This window comes from Octopus bimaculoides, chromosome 1 (genome assembly GCF_001194135.2).
Source record: "Octopus bimaculoides isolate UCB-OBI-ISO-001 chromosome 1, ASM119413v2, whole genome shotgun sequence".
Lineage (NCBI taxonomy): Eukaryota > Metazoa > Mollusca > Cephalopoda > Octopoda > Octopodidae > Octopus > Octopus bimaculoides.
The window spans coordinates 113,081,576-113,104,369 of record NC_068981.1 but is presented as its reverse complement, the minus strand read 5'-3'; the positions used below and the strand labels follow the sequence as shown (position 1 = coordinate 113,104,369).

General features: G+C 36.8%; 1 protein-coding gene across 3 annotated transcripts in view; it reads right to left on the bottom strand.

Moving 5' to 3' along the window:
• Positions 1-22,794, bottom strand: part of LOC106876453 (dynein beta chain, ciliary) — a 628,322-nt gene that overhangs the window by 272,534 nt on the left and 332,994 nt on the right. For all 3 annotated transcript variants that reach the window (XM_052969374.1, XM_052969385.1, XM_052969379.1), the window contains one exon: positions 19,307-19,583. In XM_052969374.1, the coding sequence (XP_052825334.1) occupies positions 19,307-19,583 (277 nt within the window). The remainder of the gene's footprint in view (positions 1-19,306; positions 19,584-22,794) is intronic.

Genomic DNA, 22,794 nt, shown 5'->3' with positions numbered 1-22,794 from the left:
ATATATATATATATATTATTATTATTATTATTATTATGGAGATATACTTGCATAGCAAGGGACCTGATATGAGATCGTGTGCTGGAACGAAAACAATTGCAATGTGGAAGGTGTTTATAAGCCATTTAAGAAACACACAAAAACTGTTAGATTCACTTCAACGTTTAAATTTAATTTGCCAAAATATTTTTGTCGCTTTGAGACTGCGACCTGTTCACTAACAAAATTCCATGCTCCATCTGACTTTCTCAGATGCACCATGGAATTTTGTCAGTGAACAGGTAAGATCAACAAAATGTACTCTATCCAGTGACTGTACACTGTTAAAAAAAAAGCTACTAATAGCATTTTGTTGTGAAGACATATAGCAAGGCAGGTTTTCATAATGTGTCTTGTGTCTCCAAGCAATCTTTGGGCTCTGCGCACATGGTTCTATTTGAAATCAGGATGCTGGTACTTGAGAAATCATGAGATAAAGTGAGAAGAAAATTGATACAAAAAGTGGAATGAGAAGACAAGGGGTGAATAAAAAGGGAAATAGAAAGGAAAGAAATTTAGAGTTATGTCCTCTTCGACTGTAGAAGTCATAATTAACTTGTACAATAATGCAATGGAGAGGAGTGCAAAGTCTGCAAGACAGCTGCTCAATCCAGAGAGGGTAGTGTTCTCCAGTTTGCCAAGAGAAATTTGTCCATATTGATGACATTTTCATCAATAATCTGCCTCAAAAAAAATATTATCCTTCAGATGATGGACTATCTTACTATCTACAAGATAAAAAAAAAAGGTCAAAGAAATTAATATTCTTTTCTACGTACAAGGCCCAAAGTTTTTGGGGAGTGGGGGGGGGGCTGTCAATTAGATTGACCCCAGTACACAACTGCTACTTAATTTATCGAGCTAAAAGGATGAAAGACAAAGTCAATCTCAGCGAAATTTGAACTCAGAACATAAAGACAGATAAAATACCACTAAGCATTTTGCCCGGCATATTAACGTTTCTGCCAGCTTGCAGCCTCTATAGAAATTAATATTGGGAAGGCACTGGGCCTTGACAGTATTCTTTTTAAAGTCCTCCTTTATGGGGGAAACAGGTTTGCTGTAAAGATCCACTATCTAATATCAAATGTTTGGTCAGGTGCTCCTGTCCTTCTTGACTGGGTTGATTTTAATTTCATTGTTCAAAGAAAAGGGATCCAAACCCATGTGTGGAAATTACAGAGGAATAAGCATGCTTGAAATAGTTGGTAAGATTTTTGCAAAACTTTTACTTAATTGGCTAACAAAGTAGATATGTCCTATGATCCCAGAAAAATCAATGTGATTTTAGATCAGGCCATGGTGCTATGGACATAATATTTTCTGCTTGTTAACTCCAGGATAAATGCACTGAACATTGCATAGCTCTTTACCAGGTCTTTGTCAATTTAACAAAAGCCTCTGATACTGTTAACTCTTTGGACCATTCTTGGTAAAATTGGACGTCCACCTCATTATCTCAGCTTGTCTATGCAACTCCATAGTGATATGAGAGCTTGTTTTAATTTTAATAGTTCACTCTTAGAACCAATTTCCATTGATAATGAGGTTAAACAAGGTGATAATTTCTGCTCCAAATCTTTTTACCATACATTTTGCTGTAACTGTCTTGTATGCTTTTCAGGACTGTGATAATATCTACATTTGCTTCAGAACCATAGGTTAGGTCTTTGATGTAACATGCTTCAATGCAAAATTAAAGACTTTCCAGGCCCTTGTTCATGAGCTCCTTTATGCTGATAATGTAGGTCTTGTTGTTCACACTGAAGACATGCAGGTTATAATGGATCTCTTCTCTAGAGCATGCAATGCTTTTGGACTTACCATCAGTCTAAATAAGACAAAGTCATATTCTCTCAGCTTCCTAATATCTTCACCTAGGTTTGATGTAGCTGACTCTTTTGTCTACCTTAGTAGAGATGGATCCCTTGGTTCTGAAATAAATCTGTGGATTGAAAAAGCCAGCAAAGCATTTGAAAAGCTCAAAATTCATATGTAATCTGACAGAAGCATCACCATCAAAACTAAGCTCAGTGTCTGTTAATTTTATGTGTCTTAACTGCTCTTTTATACTCCTCTGAGACTTGGACTACATATCATAGTAACATCAAAGGTTTGGAAAGATTCCATCAAACTTGCCTTAGGAGGATCTTAAATGTCAAATGGCAGTCTGTAAGATCAGGCACCATTATTCTTCAGCAAAGCAATACATCTAGTACTGAAATGCACCTCATACACAATCAGTTGCATTGGGCTAGGCTCCTTCCTAGGATGCAGAATGACAGGTTATCTATGCAATTGTTTTATGGGAAGTTGCAATGTGGTAAATGTCCAAGACAAACCTAAGAAACATTTTAGGGATGCCATCAAAAGTAACCTTAAGGCTTTAGGTGTGAAGTTGAAGACTGGGAGAAAATGACAGAAATTTGATAGTTTGGAAAGAAGTGATCTACAAAGGTTGTAAAGCATTTGAAACATGGAGAATCAAACTAACTACCTTGAAACAAGCACTTCAGGAACAGGATTTAAATTTGATTCCTGACTCTTTCTGCCTGAAAATGTTTGTAACATCTGCAGTCGAGTCTGTTTCTCCAAAGCCAGACTTGCTTGTTATATGAGAGCTCATGACAGCATTTATTGACTAATGAGATGGCAGTCTTCAGTACAAAAGAGGCAATCATCATCATCATCATCATCATCATTACCATCATTTCACATCTGTTTTCCATGCCGGCACAGGCTGGATGGTTCGACAGGCACTAGCCAGCTGAAGAGCTGCCCCCCAAAGCCAGACTTGCTTATTATATGAGAGCTCATGACAGCATTTATTGACTAATGAGATGGCAGTCTTCAGTACAAGAGAGGCAATCATCATCATCATCATCATCATCATCATCACCATCATTTCACATCTGTTTTCCATGCCGGCACAGGCTGGATGGTTCGACAGGCACTAGCCAGCTGAAGAGCTGCCCAGGATCCATGTCTGTTTTGGCATGGCTTCTACAGCTGGATGCCCTTCCTAACACCAACCACTTTATAGAGTATACTGGGTGCTTATACACAGCACCAGCATGGATGCATTTACATGACACTAGTATGGGTACCTTTTACATGGCACCAGCATGAATGCAAGGACAACCATGCTTTTACTCAGCTTGATCTGTCTTTTCAAGTGTCTTGAACTGCCAGGTGTCTTGGTCTTCTGTCGTCCCTTCTGTGAGTCCCAATGTCTGTAGATCCTTTCTCACCACTTCATCCCATGTCTTCCTGGGTCTACCCCTTCCACATGATCCTTTTACAATTAAATATTGGCACCTTTCAATGTAACTGTCTTCATTCATATGCATTACATGGCCATACCAGCACAGTCTTGTCTTGCATGCTCCAGCTGATGTCTCGTATATCCAGTATGTATGTATGTATGCATGTATATATATGCATGTGTGTGTGTGTGTGTGTCTTTCAGTTTGTCCCCTACCACCACTTGGTTCTGGTGTTTATAGCTTAGCAGGTTGGCAAAGAGACTGATAGAATAAGTACCAGACTTAACAATAAGAGCTGACCTCAATTTGTATGACTAAATTCTTTAGGGTGGTGCCTTGATTACATAAGGAAGATTGTAGATAGTTAAGGTAGATACTAGGTTAAGTGGGTAGTCAGTAGGTGAGTGGGTAGTCAGTAGGTGAGTGGGTAGTCAGTAGGTGAGTGGGTAGTCAGTAGGTGAGTGGGTAGGAAGGCAGGTAGGTAGGCAAGCAGGTAGTTAGGTAGGCCTGCCTGCCTGCTAGCATGCATGCATGTACATACATACATAAGTATGTATGTGCAGGAATACCCTAAAATACAAGTGTAAAGTATTCCTGAAAATCTTGCCATAACATGAAGTCCTCTAATGTGGAATATATTTTAATGTTATAAAGTGAGAATGCAATGCAACAGATTTTATTGAGAACAACAACAAAACAAACATCACAACTACTTTTATGCATGAAAATAAAAATTTCTAAACAAAGTGTAATATGCATACACAAAAACATTTGAAGAGAAATACATTAGGGAATAAATAACTCATTGAATTGCAGTAGTGTACTTTACTACCACAAGAGATGTTGATTACCGAGTGAAGGGTTATGGTGGAATGAGAGTTACAGGGTGAATGAGAGACACCACTTATCTTACAGCTCATCATCATCAACATCTATTTGAACTATGAAGAACTTATCCAAAATTGTTTCATGTTTATGACACATCACTTCTTTGTACTGCTCAGTGCAGGAACTTAGCTCAGCGTAAATGCTTCTGGTAAGTTTTATGGTACATTTAAAGTGGGTTGTTATCAGCAAAATCATGCAAACCTTTCTCTATAAGTACTACCTCTTTAGCAATATTGTTCATAGTCAAGTGGAGTTGGTGGAATTTCCATATTCTAATCTGTATTCTCAGATTGCTCTTGTTCTAACAACACCAGATCCTTCTTATCTTTTATCTTTTACTTGTTTCAATCATTAGACTGTGTCCATGCTGGGGCACCACCTTGAAGGATTTTATTTGAATGAATCAACACAAGTACCTTTTTTCTTTAAAGTCTAGTACTTATTCTATCAGTCTCTTTTGCCAAACTGCTAAGTTATGAAGACATAAACACACTAACACTGGTTGTCAAGTGGTGATGGGGGACAAACACAAGAAAAAAGATACACACACACACATATGTATATATATGTATATACATATACATACATACACGTATATATAAATAATATGGGTGGCTCATTAGCAATTTAACAGCCTAAAGGCAAATTTATAGACATCATTAAAATGACAGAGAGTACTTAGTGGAACCGGCATTGTTAGAAATAAGAATCAGAAGAATTCAATAACCACAAATGCACTATCTTAATGACTGACACGGGAGTTAAATTCCCTAGTGGACATAGCCAGATCACCAGTGATTTCAAATTTTGATGCAGAGCATCTTAATTCTCATCAGTGGCTCTTACTGTGCCTAGGGTTAAACACAACTATATATACGAAGGGATTCTTTCAGTTTCCATCTACTAAATCCATTCAAGAGACTTTGGTTGGACTGAGGCTATAATACATGACATTTGCCCAAGGTGCCATACAGTGGATCTGAACTCAGAACCATGTGATTGGGAAGCAAACTTCTTACCACACAGCCACGCCTGTGCCTTATCTTTATTCTTGACTTTTACATGAACTATGACCATGCTGAGGCACTGCTTTGTAGGGTTTAGATGAACAAATTGACCTCAATATTTGTTATTAAGTCTGATACTTATTCTTTTGCTGAACTTCTAAATTACAGGGACCTAACAAACCAACACCAGTAGCCAAGTTGTGATATGGGACAAATACAAGCGCGCACACACACACACATATTGCTGAACCTATTATAGCAACTGCAAGAATGTAGGAAAAAGCTGTTAAATAGTTTATCAGTAGTAATACATATGTAACGATGCTGTCAACATCAAAAGTGCAGGTGTAGAGAACTGTTTAAAATTTCTTTTTGAACATTTTCTTCAATATGTTTGCAGACTCCTCCAGCCTAAATCAATAACTGGTTTATTTCTCCAATAATAAATAAGAGAAACACCTTTTATTTACCAACTTTACTTACCAACCTGGCATTATTCAGACCAAATTTTAAAAATATATCTTATATCTCATGGAATGTTACTAACACAATCATGGTTGAAATTAATAACAACACCACTGTTGAAAATATCACTTCAATACAGTGGTTGGCGTTAGGAAGGGCATCCAGCTGTAGAAACTCTGCCAAATCAGACTGGAGCCTGGTGTTGCCATCCGGTTTCACCAGTCCTCAGTCAAATCGTCCAACCCATGCTAGCATGGAAAGCGGACGTTAAACGATGATGATGATGATGATGATGAATACCAGTAAGCTAGTTAGGAAGACATAAGTAATCTCATTTTACTTGGACTCTGCATGTAAACCAAGATCTGTTTCAATACCATTACCATGAAGAAGCTCATGATGACCTTCCTATTGGTTATATGAAGCAGTTAAAAAAATATTGGAACAAAGCTCACTCCAACTTAAGTACATTTACAGCAAAAAAAAGCTTCAGCAACAAGCAGTTTTCTTTTTAAAAAAATTGGCTTGTTCACATGATGTAAATCAAACTTCTCAAAACACTGAGAACTGGCCAAAATCTCCCAGAAGGGAAATCAAAAGTAATCTTTAATCTTTCATATTTTACTTGTTTCAGTCATTGGACTACGACCATGCTGGGGCACTGCCTTGAAGAATTTTTAATCGAATGAATTGACCATAATACTTTTTTTTCTCAGTTTCTTTTCCTGAACTACTGAGTTATGGTGTGTTTGCACACCAATACTGGTTGTAACAGTGGTGGGAGACAGGCATAAAGATAAACACACACATGACAAACTTTTTCAGTTTTCATCAACCAAATCCACTCACAAAGCTTTGGTTGGCCCGAGGCCATAGTAGAAGACACTTACCTAAGATGCCATGTAGTGGGACTCAACCCAGAACCATGTGGTTGGGAAGCAAGCTTCTTACCATACAGCCATGCTCATGCCATAATGTAAGCAAACTGCTGCTATCATCACTAAATTCTTGTGTCTCTCTAAATATAGTTGAGTCAGAAACAACTGTGGAATATACTTAACTTAAAAACAACTTGAAACCACAGTTCATGGAAAACTTTTCTACTTTTTCAAAAATATCATTAAGTGACAGGCCATTCTTAACAAGATTAAGTAAAATCCCAACAGCTTTAATATAAATTATCAACTAAGTTGCTGGAGAGCACATGGAATCGTGTGATGTTAATTACTGGAATATTAATACCCTCAGATACTCAGCTGCTATCACTCTTAAGAACACCTCAGACAAATCTGAAGTATATATAGTAATGAAACAATGGAAGCAACCTAGATGGAATACAAAACATGAAGAAGACATCAACAATTTGCACTGCCATATAGGATGGTTAACCATAATAATAAAATGTAAGAGGACTAATGAGTTTACACTTCCCCAATTACATCTTATGAATGAATTAACAAAAATCTTTGGTGACTCTTCATACCAAGGTTTTGAGGGAGGGTTAATTACTCTAAAAACATGAACTCAGGCTACTGAATGAAAATCTTCACCACTGCAGGTAAATTTCTGAATGAGCCTGTATAAATCACAAGTCTGTTTTTGACTCATGGGCATTATACATAGAGAGGAGGAAGGAAAATATTACCATAAAAAAAACCCCTCTTAAGAAGACCTTGAATCATTCTGGTTGAAAGTCTGTGACGTAAAGAAGGATTTCAACCTTAATGCATCATGACTTAATAAAGTAAAGAGAGAATACTGTACCAACATCAAGAGTAAGACATGCAGTTGATCTGGAAACTTTCACCATAATTGTAGGCAAACTGCGTAATGGGAGGGCACCTGGAAGGAACCTAACAGTTGGATACTAATACAAGAAGCTGGCATTCTGCAGAATGCCACTAATATGTATATTCAAAAGAACTATGGAAGGTCAGATTGCCAAACAACTTTTGACAAACAAACTGTACTGTTTGAAGTGAAAAAACACTGAAGTAGCCTTGCAACAGCATGATTTGAGATGAAGGAGGTAGAGGGTTCAGATCAGGGCAGACAGCATTCGAATGTCATATAGTCTCTTTCGGATGGTACTTCTTAAAGAACAGCAGTGAAAATAAACACATTAACTAAATGCTGAAAAGTGAAGAGAGCAATATCCTTTGTATAGGCAGCAAGCTTCTCAGGAAGCACTCTTCCTGCTGACCTTCCATAACTTCAAAACAGCTGGATGTGAAACACTCAGCATACCTAAAAAAGACTATACATGAGTGTGTTTCCCAAAGACTTGAAGAAAACAGTAATATTGACATGAAGCACAGTTTCTCTTGGACCTGTGACCATACATCATATCACACTTTGAAGGCTATGTATTTGCAATCCAGGAACAGGAGATTGCTATGAAAAACCTATTGAACAAAAGAGACAGTGAAGCCCTTCGAACCCCAAGATGCAACTGAAAAAGCAGATTCTGTCATGTTTCTGAGGAAGCCATCACACATTTGATTAGCAGCTGCCCCAAAATATCAACTCCTGTATGCAACATGTTGCAAAAACAATATACAATGCCATTCAGAAAAAAAAAAAAAACTCTCCTGAAATAAATATATGGAATCCCCCTATCATTGAATACATGCACTAGCATCAACACATGGAATACTGGTGGAACATTCCCATCAAAACATGTCAAGTGTAAACATAACAAGCAGGATATTATTGTTTGGGACGGACAAGAAAAAAATATGTACTGTCTTAGAGGTCAACTGCCCTTCTGATGTAAATATTTCTTGAAAATCAAAGGGAAAGAAGACAGCTGTTGACATTTGCTTTGAAACCTTCAGTTTCTATATCCAGACTATAAATTCACAGTACACTTCGTTCTGTGAGTAAATTTCCAAGCGACAATCTCATTAAGCTAGGATTTTCAGAAAAAGAAATCAACCAACTAACTTGCACATTACAAATACAATCTGTAAGTGGAATAGTAAAAATAAGACTTTCTGAAAGTTTAAGATATGACATTGCTTTTGTCATCTACATTCCAACGATAGAGTTTTGTATCATTGTTAGAAACCAGCTCCTTCCTCAGAGGGAGAATTTAAATAATTAAAACAGAAGAAAACACACACACACACACACATTAGGTTGGTTAGGTTGGAAAGAAAGTCGTGTTGCATTTATTTTGGGGTTTGAACAATTTGTTTTTTTTTTTTATTTCTAAGGTCCTAAACTTACTTCAGTGACAAAAAGGCACTGAGTACAATGTTTGGAGCTAAAATTGCTGAACTGTTACAGCAACTGCGAGAGTGCAGGAGGAAGCTGTTAAATGGTTTATCTGTAGAAATCTGAGATAAAAAAGGAAAAAGTGACATTCATGTTCTAGTCATTTCACATTGACTAAGTTGCTACTAAAGTTACACACTGGGAACTTATCTTGGCTGAAAATCATTTTGATTTTACAGGAATGTTGTTTCAGGAGTATTACTGAAGAATTACACAGATTTACAACCAAGAGAAATGAAATGTCCATCAAGATAATTAATATTTCCCTTCATTAATAACAACATAATCCCATTTATTTGGCAAACTGTTGATTAAACAACAATGGGCATTTTCCTGCATTTTTTGTGCAATGCTTATAATCGACAACAATATTTCTCTACATTAGCTGTTTCATATTGGTTTAACACTTCATGATAGACAACATTCTTCAAATCCTACAGAGAATAACTTCCCTCGGGTGTAGTCCTGGTTTGGTGTTGGATTCTCCATTTTCATTGGGTGCTAACCAATGTCATTTTCATTGGATATGACAAAGAGAACCTACCTTTCATCAATTGTGATGATTCTGGGCAGGAAAAGTTTGGCAGCAAATCTACTCTTCAATGATGAGCAGAGGGCAACCCCTTAATTAAGGTGAGAAGCAGTTAGATGATGGAAGGTAATGAATACTATTATATCAGTTCAACTGAAAACCAAATTAAATGGCATATTGCGAACCATAAGAGTTGCTTTAAGAATAGATATAAAATCAATAATACAAGTCTCAACAAATTTATATGGATGTTAAAAGACAATAAGAAAAATTATATAATTAAATGGGAAATTATAAGCCATGCCAGAGCTTATAGAATCTCAGATAAAAAATGTTGATTGTGTATAGAAGAGATATTTCAGATATTTCTAAACACAAACCAATTAACTCGAGAAAAGAATATTTGAACTTGTTGTCATTACTCTAAGTATGATTTTAGAAAATTTAATTAATAAAAAGATAAAACTGAACATCAAAAATTTAAGCATAATACAATAAGTGTAACTTAATTTATAAACCAAACATAAGATATAAATAATATAAATAGTAATATATACTATATATTATATAAAATAATACTTATGAGTCCATTTAATATTAATAATTAATCAGCTAATATAATACATCTAATTTTTTATTGTAATATTGTAAAACTATTGATAACACTAATTTTGATGACGTAATATACTTAATATATATAAGTACTAATCTTAAATGTGTGCAACACATTTGTGTGTGAGAGAATACATAAACCTATGTATTCTCTCACACACAGATGTATAGTGATATATAGAATGAATTACAAATTAATAACTATAAAATTTAACTATTATTTAGATCAATATAAAAATATAAAGATAATTATTATGCTTATTTATTTCATACAATAATATAATGGCTAGCTTTTATTTTTTTATTTTCAAATAATTACACACACACAAATACAAATATACTTATTTTATTAATTATCTTGCTGTTTCATATTATTAAGTATATAATTTTTGGTGTCTATCAAACATTATTACTTTCTGTAGTGTTTTTTCATATATTGATGCATGTACATATACACACATAAATATTTATTAATTATAATTAATGACTATTAATTATACAAATACATATATAAATAAACTGATTTGATTCGATAACCTTTTACTTACATTCATACACAGATGCACACACACAAATCAACTTAAGCAGTAAACATCTGTATATGCACATACGCACATCCATAAAATGAAATAGATAATGGACATCCACACATGTAAACATATATTAATAAATAAATTGATTTGATAACCTTTTACTAACATGTATAAACACATCAGAAAAAGCCATGAAGGATATGATGATGGGGAAATCCCCTGGCCCAGCAGGAATAACCACCGAGATGCTTAAAATATCTGGGGTATGGGTTATGGTCTAGTTACCCGTATAGTTAACCAATGACTAGTGTAGCAGCACCATGGTCAACTGCTACAAAGGTAAAAGGTAATGCCTCAGATAGAAATAATTATAGAGGTATCAAGTTGTTGGATCAGGTGATGAAAGTCACAGAGAGGGTCATAACCTAACTAATTAGAAAAAGAGTTAGTCTAGATGAGATGCAGTTTGAGAAGCTCCACTGATGCTATAGTTCTGGCAAGGTAGCTGCAGTGAAAATACCTAACCAAAGATAAACCTCTGTACTTGACTTTTGTTGACATGAAGAAAGCCTTTGACAGGGTCCCCCGATCCCTTATCTGGTAGTCAATGTGGAAACTAGGGATAGATGAGTGGTTGGTGAGAGCTGTTCAAGCCATGTACAAGGATGCAGTCAGTAAAGTGAGGGTTTGTAACGGATAGAGTATGGATTTAGGGTACAAGTAGGTGTTCACAAAGAATCAGTCCTTAGCCTCATCTTGTTCATCATAGTCCTCCAGGCAATAACAGAGGAATTTAAGACAGGCTGCCTCTGGAAGCTCCTCCATACTGATGAACTTGTTCTTATAGCTGAATCTGTATCAGAACTAGAGAAAAATTTCAGGTGTGGAAGCAAAGTCTAGAATTGAAGGGCCTTAGAGTTAAGCTAGCAAAAACCAAAGTCTTAGTAAGTAGGAAAACAGACAAATCACAAATCCCTTCAGGCAGATGGCCCTGCTCAACCTGTAGGAAAGGTGTAGGTAGAAACTCTATAAGATGTACCCAGTGCAAGCTCTAGACACATAAGAAGTGCAACAATATCAGAAGAAGATTAACTGGAAAAATAGTTTTTGTGTGTGAAAGATGCACAGGTACAATAAACACTAAAATTGTACAGAAATTAGACTCTATCAACTGCCAGTGGGGGTAAGCTAGAGGCAGCTGATAGCTTCCATTATCTAGGTGACCAAATCAGTAGTGCGGGTGGATGCTCTGAGAGTGTAGCTGCAAGAATAAGAATTGGCTGGACAAAGATCAGAGAGCTCTTAACTTTGTTGGCAACAAAGGATCTCTCTTCTTCCGAATGAAAAATGAAAGGCAGACAGTATGATGCCTGTGTGAGAACAGCTATTTTACACGGCAGTGAAACATGGGCTATGACCACTAAGGACAGGCGTAGACTTGAAAGAAAGAAGCTAACATACTTCGCTGGATGTTCAATGTCTGAGCGCATGTACAACAAAGTGTAAGCATCTTAAGAGAAAAGTTAGGCATAAGAGGCATCAGATGTGGTGTGCAAGAGAGACAACTGTGCTGGTATGGACGGTCAAGTGATGTGCATGGACAAGGACAGCTGCATAATGAAGTGCTGATCTTTAACTGTAGAGAGGAACTATGATAGAGTTAGACCAGGAAGATATGGGACAAGGTGGTGAAGTATGATCTTCGAACACTGGGCCTCATGGAGGCAATGACAAGTGGCCGAGACCTTTAATGACATGCTGTGCTTGAGAAGACCCATCAAGCCAAGTGAAACTGTAATCATGGCCGATGCTGGTGTCATGTAACTGGCATCCATGCTGGTGGCACATAAAAAGCACCTTTTGAGCATTGGGCTTTATGGAGAAAATGTGGCTGATGCCGGTGTCATGTAGCTAGCACCCCTGCCAGTGGCACATAAAAAGTATCTTTCAAGTGTTGGGCCTCATGGAAACAATGACAGATGACTGAGACCTTTTCCAATATACTGTGCTTGAGAAGAAGACCCATCAAGCCAAGTGAAATCAGTTTTGGCACATAGTGTATCATGTCAGGGGCATATAAAAGCATCCATTACACTCTTGGAGTAGTTGGAGTTAGGAAGGATATCCAGCTGTAGAAACCAAGCCAAATCAGAATGGAGTCTGGTGCAGTGCCTTAGCTTACCAGCCCTGATCAAACTGTTCAACCCAGCTGGCCTGGACAATGGACGTTAAATGATGATCATGAGTAAGTTGATGATCTTACTAGAAACATGCTGCTTATAAAGAACTTCCTCTACCAGTTTATATGACATAGACCTGTAAGTGTTTTCAATATCTAAGTACAGGTCTTGTTTTCCTTGGTGTAGTGATTACAGCCCACAATTCAGGATATTAGTTTCCCTACACCCCACACACAGTCAAGCAGGTGGGGTGTCATAGGACACCACCGAACTGGCTTGGGACTGCCCACCCTGAGGTAGGTGGTAGCTGTCCAGTGAGACACAGTCACCTCTTCCTCCATCAAAAGCAGCCCCTGATGCCTTGCTCTTACATCAATCAATTTGCAGGCTGAAAACTGGTAGACTGCTGCTTTCTGTGATTTGCCACCATGGTTAGACAACGCTTGAGTGTCCTCTCCAGGGCACATTCTTCAATCAGTCATAGCCACTCACTCACAGACTTTTAAACTTTCAACAGTAAGCGTGTTCTTTTCCTCAGTTAGATTCATTCTGTTTCTAATATAGCAATGTATTGATATACATATATATCTAAAGCTGCTTCTAGCTAGCCCAACATGATCTTGTTTGAAGAAAACATGCTGGTTTTTAATTCATTGCCTAGATCTCTATAGTTAGCCTGCTCTTTTCCTCCATTAGATTCATTCTGCTTTTAATATAGCAATGTATTTATATACATATATATCTAAAGCTGGTTCTAGCTAGACCAGTGATTGAAGAAAACATTCTGGTTTTTAATTCATTGCCTAGATTCCTATATGTCCCAGCTTTCTTCCATTCTTCCCATAACCCCTCCCACCTGTTCCCTAACCACCACTAGACCAGCCAAACAGCTTGTGTGACTAGCAGCTCGAAAATAAAAATAAAATAACAACACTAGTAATAAGCAGCAGTAACTCCCACACTACCCTTCAATATATTTAAGCCTTTCAGCTACTATAACGGAACTACTACCAAAGTCTGTTGTGTTCCCTCTCTGTACCCCTCTCTTGTAGACCCTCTCTGTTTTTTTTTGAACCACCAAATACAAGTGTTAGACTGTCTGCAAATAAACTGGCAACCCCACAGAGCTTGCTTTGTGAGGAAGGTGTTTTTTTGCTATTTGGTCAACCTGAAGGATTAATTACAAGATCTGTCAAAGGGTGGATGAATTCTGAAGAGTCAACAACCATCCAAATAAAAAACTCTTATTATTAGCTGTGCTGCTTATTAAGCCCTTACTTGCTTAGGTTAGCAGCAGGAAAAAAAACCAACTCCATTGCCTTGTGAGAAAGGCTTCGGAAGTAAACCTGAATAAATCCAGAGCCAGAGTCCCTAAGGCAGTTTGATGCTGTAGACAACCTCATTCGGACAACTCTTGCAACTCCACTAGTGTCAAGTCATATTGGCCTCCACCCTTCCTTTGGATAATACTGGTGGCAGTGGCGAGGGGAAACATGCTGCATGGGCAACTGCCATCTGCCCAGGGATATACATATATATGAGTGTGTGTGTGTATATATATATATATATATATATATATATATATATATACATACACATACACACATATATAAAGAGAGAGAAAGAGAAAAAGAGATTGATATCTATGCAAAACAAACTACACTAAATATTTATAAGACAATAATGCTGTGAGTTTTCAGAATTGTTAGCCCGCCAAGCAAAGTGCTTAGTGGTATTTTGTCCATCTTTATGCACTGAGTTCAGATTCCACCAAGATCAACTTTGCCTTTCAACCTTTCACTGGGGTCAATGTAATTAACTTACTCCTTCCTCCAAAATTGCTGGTTTTGTGTCAAAATTTGAAACCAATAAGGCAAAAAATAAGACAAAAAATATAAAATTTATGTAAGACAAAAAATATAAAATTTAAATGAAGAAAGATTATATGTGGTGTCTCTATTCAGTAAATATGTTCATTTTTTTTTTAGAAAAGTGTGCATGTGTGTGTGTGAGTGCACATGCATGTGTGTGCATGTCAGTATATGTGTTCATGTGTAGGTGTGTGTGTGTGTTTGTTTCCCTATAATTATGTTTGTGTCTGCTGCATGTGTTATTTTCAATTTCTTTGTTGTCCAACAATAGGGGTATATTTATCTACTGTATTGATATAATACATAACAAAATTTATCTATTTTAAGGGTTCTGTCACAGATATGCATCACATTTTTTAGGCTTATGGAAACATTTTACCATCACAGTAAATTGTTTAGTTTCAAATCATGGAGCACAGAAACAGAATTTAAATTTTAGTATTGGAAAGATGAGGTTATATTGCAAAGATGATAAACAGCTTTTAGGATTACATTTTATCTTGAATCAGATTATATATTTATTTTCCTTCACTGCTTGAATATGTTGGTAAACACTGTAAATACTATTATATCTATCTGTGTTTAACTCATCATTACCATTCTTTCCTACTATTCTATGTGACTCTGGTTACTCACAACTATCAATATTTCCCCCTTCACATTATCCTCTCTGCCTAACATACTCTTCCAAAAGACTCTCCTATATCAGCTTTTGTTTAACTCATCCTTATCCATACTTTACTGACCTATTACCTACAATAATTATGTTTTTTAAATATGTTTAGAAAAAGCTTTATAGCTTTTGTTAAGCCACACGTTAAAACATAATCACAAACAAGGGTATGTCGAAGTATCGTTTATTTCACTTCAATCATCTACACTGTAAGGGAGAGTACGATTGACCATTTAACCCTTTCGTTACTGTATTTATTTTGAGATGCTCTGTGTTTCTTTCAATTATTTAAAATATAACAAAGAATTCAGTAAAATAACTTCATTATCATTAAGCTAGTGTTAGGAGCATGAATTGTGACTAAGATTTGGTGGAAGATTTGAATTCAAAACTTATGAAAACAAGACATTTATATTAAAGAGCCAGAGTTGGTTTCAGCCGGGTTGGTAACAAAGGGGTTAAGCTAAAATCTTGTTGGCTGGAAGTCCCTTCTCTGTGGACCAGATTGATAGCTAGCCCACAATGAAGATCCTTGTCTACAGTTTATCTGTTATGAGTTCATGGGCAGTGCCATACATAGCCTCCCACCCTCAGAACTGTTGACTGTTGTTGGAACAAAGGTGTTTTTACCACCCTACCTATACATGTAATCACTTGGCTCTTTGGCAACTGTTCATTGTCAGGGGTCAGTGTGACTTGCCTATGGTGACTGAGCTACTTAAATGGGACTGTCAATATCAAGATGGGCTGGGTTTAATCTATTGATGGAAACTGTGACCTGTCATTCACCAATCAGGAGCTGCAATGATTTGTCTCCTGAATGAATCACTTCATATGGGCCATCATAAGGTGACTGAAGGGGTTTTCATTATGCATCACAATGAACAAATACGGACTTTGCTGTGGTCATTTGGTACGGATGACCTAGGTGTACCATGTGTAACTGACTCATGCTATCTCTCAGTTGCTCAAGATATCTTTTGACATTTGAGTCTGACTTTGTGTTTAGAATGAACTCCCCCAGCACCATAAGTGGGGCACCATATCCTAGCATCACCCATGAAAGTTGGTCAATCCAGCTGAGCCTGTTAAGTCTCGTTGTGAGGGATTCCTTCAAGCAGCAGTGAAATCTCTCCACTAAGCTGTTGGTTTGGGTATGGTAGGTTGTTGTATGTTTCATTGTGATGCCAAAGAATTCATATGTCATTCCACAGTTTTGAGGTGAACTGAGGCCAATGGTTGGTTTATGCTGATGTCTGGGACACCAAAATGGGCAACCTAGGCATGGGTGATTTCTTGCTGCAGAGAGGCATAGCCTCAGGCCAATGAGTGAAGTGGTCCACCATGGCTAGTAAGTATGAGCAACCTTGCAAAGGTAGTAGGGGACCAATGAGGTCAATGTTGACATGACTGAAATGGGCCTGTGGGGATTCATAGCTGCCAAGAGGTGTTTTGGCATGCTGATGGATTTTAGCTTGTTAGCAGGGGAAACAGGTTTTGGCCAACTCTTCAATTTGCTTGGCCATACCATGCCAGATGAATTTGCTTGACCTCATGTGCTGTATGGCTCTGGTACCCAGGTGTGAGATCCAATGAATGACATCAAAAACTTTCCAACACCTGGCTACTGGGATAATTGGTCATGGTTTCCCAGTGTATATATCACAAAATAGGGTTATTCGATTGGAGCTAAAGTACACATCCTGCAAGGTAGGGAGGTGATGACAGTGCAGTAAGTTCAGACCTTATCATCTGTTTGTTGAACTGCAGCCATACCCTCATAATCAAGACTTGGAAGCTAAGTAGGTGTCAGATTAGATAAGGGCTCAAGAGAGTGCATCAGAAACTAGGTTGCTTTTTCCCATTTAAGTGTTAAATGTCTGTAATGTACTCAGAAATGGTCAATAACTGTCAATATTGACATGCAGACCATGGGTCTGAGAGATTGCTCATAGCAAAGGTGAGTGGTTTGTGGTCTGTGAACACTATGAAAGTGCAACCTTCAAGAAAATAGCAAAAGTGGTGGACACTGAGATGGGTGGCTTGTAGTTCCTTTTCTGAGGATGAGTTTGACCTAGGAGAAAACTGAGCACCCAGCTAACTGAACTGAGAAGTCCTGTATGTGCAGAATGGTGGAGTAGCAGTCAGGTATTGTGTTTGCGTTGAGACAATGATAATCTCCACTAGGTTGCAACTTCCATTAGGTTTTGATGCCACATGTACAGGTGATGATCAAAGACTGCTTGGTCAATGAATGATGCCCAAAACTTCCATATTGTTGAACTCAGCCCTCGCAATATCAAGTTTATCTGGTGGTAGACAATGTGTGCAGCTGTGCATTGGAGGGCCAATAGTGGGGATGTGGTGTTTCAGTCCATCGCAGGTTGTGGGTTTGGAGAACGCTGGTGTAGTGAGATTCAGGTGGCTCACAAGGACAGTCAAGAATTTGTTCTTCGTCTGAGAGATGACTGCTATGTGGGGGGTGGCATGTGCAGATGTTACTAGAGGTAATGTAGGTATATGTGTTGTAGTTGACAAGTCATCTCTCCTGAAGATCAACCAGCAGTGAGTATGCTCAAAGTCTACTCTGATAGACATCAACGATGGAGAATGCCCATGTGTATGCTTGTGAGCTGGTGTGAAGGGAGAGAATGCAACATCCATATGCTTTGATTGTGCAGCTGTTAAAGGTTGGCCTTGCTTTCTGTACAAGAGGTCTCTTGCAGATACTTGGATCATGCTGACTTCTGCAACTGTGTTGATTAGGAATCTTCATTTGGAACTCCAATTGTGGACATACAGGAGCAGTTGATTGTGTTTGCCAGGGTGTTTAACGGTGGCTAGCTCTTGAAGCTACCTGGTTACTTACACTCGGTAGCCTTCTTGTCCCAAATTTCATGTGATAAAAACACAGGTAATCTTGTATAACTTCATGTTTCAGGGCCAACCTTGATCGTAACCCTGCTAGACAAATATTGCTTGTCAATCACTTTTGCTAACTGCCATAGGTCCTTTTATCTCAGTCTGAATTATGAGGGACTGAACCTGGGGCAGCAATTTCTAGAGAAATATCTCACTACACAAAAAACAAGGTGACTCACCAGGGGGCACTAATGCCAGCATCTTGTCCATCAGTTTGCTGCTTCCTGGTTGCTAGGCCAGAAAGTTTCCACAAGTCTCTCTTTTAAAGTGGCGTATTTGTGCGTAGCCAGTGGTTAGGTTAGGATGTCTAGCACTCTTGTTGCTGTGTCCTCATCCAGTGCTGCTTTTGCATATAAATATTTTGTCAGGTTTGGGGTGATCTTCTTGATGTTGATCTGTGCTTCAACTTGTGCGGACCATACTTTGGTTTGTTTTGATCAGAATTATGGGAACTTCAGTGAGATGGTGCTCTCCCTTGCCATACTTGTGCATATTCTATTTCTTTTGTTAAGCTTTACATAAAAATAATCACAAACAAGAGTGTGTCAAAGTATCATTTATCTGGCTTCAATCATCTACACTGTGAGGGAGAGTTATGATCAGCCATTTAAACCTGAGTCGTGCTTATTGCCTAACTGGAAGTCCCTTTTCTGCAGACCAGCTCAATAGCTAGCTCACAGTGAAAGTACTTGTCTAAAGTTCATCTGTTATGAGTTTATGGGCTTATTCCAAATGAATTGGAATTTATAGGCTATATTTTTTAGCCAATTAATAAATTGCAATGAATAAGTAAAGAAATTTGATATGATTAACTTTGGCTTTGTCAACTCTGTGTTTCTATTTATATAACATTTTAAGTGATTTATTTATGTTTCCTTTGGGAACAAATAAATACTTATCTTTATTGAAAATCTAACTTCTAGCACTATGAGTGAGTCAATTTCAATGGTACTAAAATTGTTTCAGCAAAAACAGTTGTATTTGACTGCTAGTGAATTTGTAGATTAATGTAAAATCATAGGAGTCAAGATTTACTTACGGATTCCAGCCAAGATCCTGAGGGTTAATATAAAGGATTCCTGCCCTGGAAACTGTTGCAGGTGTTGCTGTTTTCAGATGACTAATTTCAAACAGTAGACGCATAGATGGAGTCAGTGGAATTCTTTCATTACTGGCCAGAGTGAGAATTTTATTGTCATCCATAACTGTATTTAGAGATTCTATCCACATGGGATCAATGTCTCCATCCAAAATAATCCATTTGGGTCCTGTTCCTGACATTGTAGCTAAATCTCGCATGATCACAGAAAAAAGTCCTGCCAAGCAAAGATAATCTTACAATTACAAAAAAGTTACATTGGTGATAAGAATAATGATAATACAGGTAAGGATATTAAGCATGACTAGGACAATTGTTTTTGTTGCTATTGCTGATTAGGATAATTTATTCAGTAGATTGAACAACATTATGTCATTTACTGGATTATTTTCTCACATGCAAATTGTGACTAGTTTCAGTCATTGAACTACATGCAAGTGAGACACTGCCTTCAAGGGTCTAGTTAATCATATCCTCAATAATTAAATATATTGAAGTTTAGTGCTTCTTTTAATCAAATTTTATTTACTGAACATTACATATCGTGAACAAACAGCAAACAGCATCACTTGCTAAGTGATGTGGGCATAAACCAAATTTGGACACAAAAGCACACACACACACACACCCCTACTAAATTTCACTTATAGAGTATTTGTCACTTTGAAATAAATAGAAGACAACCAAGGGTCTACATAGTAGGACTGAACTCAAAACCAAATGGTTGCAAAGTGAACATAGAGCCATGATGTCACCTGTACATTACTGCCACTGTTGTCATCATCTTTAACATCATTTCATATCTGTTTCATGGGTTGGATAGATTCGATATATCAATTTACATATTAAACACATTCTTGGAATTGTAAACATAAATGATTTGTAGGTATGTGGAACGTAATATACTATGAAGTATGCTAGTTGTTTTTATAAGTCAGTACCATGTTCTACAGCGTTAGCAGTGTTTCTAACATTATTTTGTTAAAGTTATTTCTACAGATGTTCTATAGAAATTATAGCCAACAATGATTTTTGCTACAACGTTTTGTATCAAGACGTCAGATGTAAACAAACAATGAGATCGCAGATAAGATTGGGTAATGAGTGTGTATGCCATATTTTGGGGGTTATTGCCCTTCATCAGCACCCATTCTTGCCTCCAAATACATTGGTTATAGAGTCACCGCATACAGCGGTGTTAAGTTATTGGATATACCATTTACTATTAAACATTCCTGGAGCTGATATGTATACATAACATACTATAAAGTATGTTAAATGTTTTCCTAAGTTAATACCATGTTCTACAGCGTTAGCAGTACTTCTTACATTATTCTTCAGATATTCTATAGATATTCTACAGATATTCTATAGAAATTACAGCCAGCACTGATTTTTGCTACTGTGTTTCATATCAAGACGTTAGATGTAAATAAAGAATGAGTTGCAGCAAACATCAGTGCTGGCTTTAATTTCTATAGAATCTCTGTAGAAATGACTTAAACGAAATAATGTAAGAGGCATTGCTAATGCTGTAGAACACGATACTGACATATAAAAACATATAGTATACTTTATAGTATACTAGCAGAGACACCCGGCCTTGCTCGGGATTAAAATGGCATAGTTTTTTTGTTTTTGTTTTACTTGTTTCAATCATGTGACTGCTGTCATGCTGGAGCTCCGCCGTTAGTCAAACAAATTGACCATAGGATTTATTCTTTGTAAGCCTAGTACTTATTCTATCAGTATCTTTTGCCAAACGGCTAAATTATAGGAATATAAACATAGCAACATTGGTTGTCAAGCAATGATGGGGGGACAAATACAGACACACACACATACAAATATACACATATATAGGACAGTCTTCTTTCAGTTTCCGTGTACGAAATCCATACACACACATGTATATATATATTACTATATTATTGTAATTTGTTTCAGTCATTTGAGTGTGGCCATGATGGAGCACCAACATTTAGTTAAAGAAATGGACCCTTGTTGATATAAAGGATGGTTTAAAGCTATCTTCAGCTGCAAACATTTTCAGTCCCAAGATTACATCACAAAGAAAAAAAGAAAAAGGGAGAGAAAAAGGAAAAGAGAGAGAAAAAGAAAAAGTCCACTTAGTATTATCCATTATAATAGGCTTATCCTTTAAACTGTTATATCTGCATAAATGTTTGCTGGATTTAAGAAATCTGCCCATACTGTACCACAATTCAGCATAGAGTGAATGATAAATAGATTGGATTATATTTAACTAGCATATATAAGATAGAAAGAGAAGCTCAAAAATAAAATAAAAGTTAAAGGATAAAACAATATAAAATCAGAAATAAAATATAAAAGTAATAGAAGTCAAATCGAGAGTAATATAAGTAAAAATACGGATAATAAAGTTAGATACATATATAAATAAGATTTAGCAAAATTGGAATAAAGTAACAAAAGAAATAAAAGAATTCGAATAAAGTAACAGAAGAAATAAAAAAATTAAATAAAAGAAGTAAAGAAAAAGAGAAATAAGAAATAAACCCATAAAGTAGAAAAAGAGATAAAGAGATAAAATACTATAGGGCTGATAGGATTGCAGTGGTCATAAATAATTTCTTAGCTAGACCACTCATTGGAACATAGATTAGGGTTTACAACCATAATCTATATCAGAACTATATCTAGGTGACCAAGTTAGTAGCGGAGGAGGGTGCTCTGAAAGTGATCTTCTTCTAGCACATTAGCATGCCACTTAGTGGTCTCTTTTATATATACATACATACATATATATATATATATATATATATATATATATATACTAGCAGTATAACCCGATGTTGTCCAGGTGTGAATTATGACGCCATCTACAATAAGTGTTGCTAGGTGAAAATCAACTAAAAAAGAAAGCCTTACAACGAAAAAACCCTTATGATGTAAATATGTTCATAATTCAAAAAACGATGAAATTAATAGGGAAAGTTTGAGAGAGCGAGAGAGAGGGAGAAAAGAATAGAGAACGGGAGCAATGAAGAGAGAGAAAGAGAGGAAGGGAGAACGGAAGACAGTTATAAATAGCAATGCGTGTGCGTGTTTATATAAGAAAGATACAGAAACTAAATTTTATATCTATAATGTTGATGTGTGTATGTGTTTATGTGTATGTTGTTGTTACAGATCACGTATGTGTGGTTGTGTGTGTTTTTACGTTTCTATGTTATGGAAAATATGTTAGAGGTAGAGGGATACAAGAAAACTATTAAATGGGAGAGAGGAAGAAGAAAGAAGACTTTGTATGTATCACTTTCTCTCCCTCTCTCTCTCTTCTACTCTTGCTCTCTATATTACATGTTGAGCGCGTGATTGATGAACGCCGGTACAGGTAGAAGGGACGAAATATAAAAGTTGCTAGAAGCAATAGCCAAATCTCC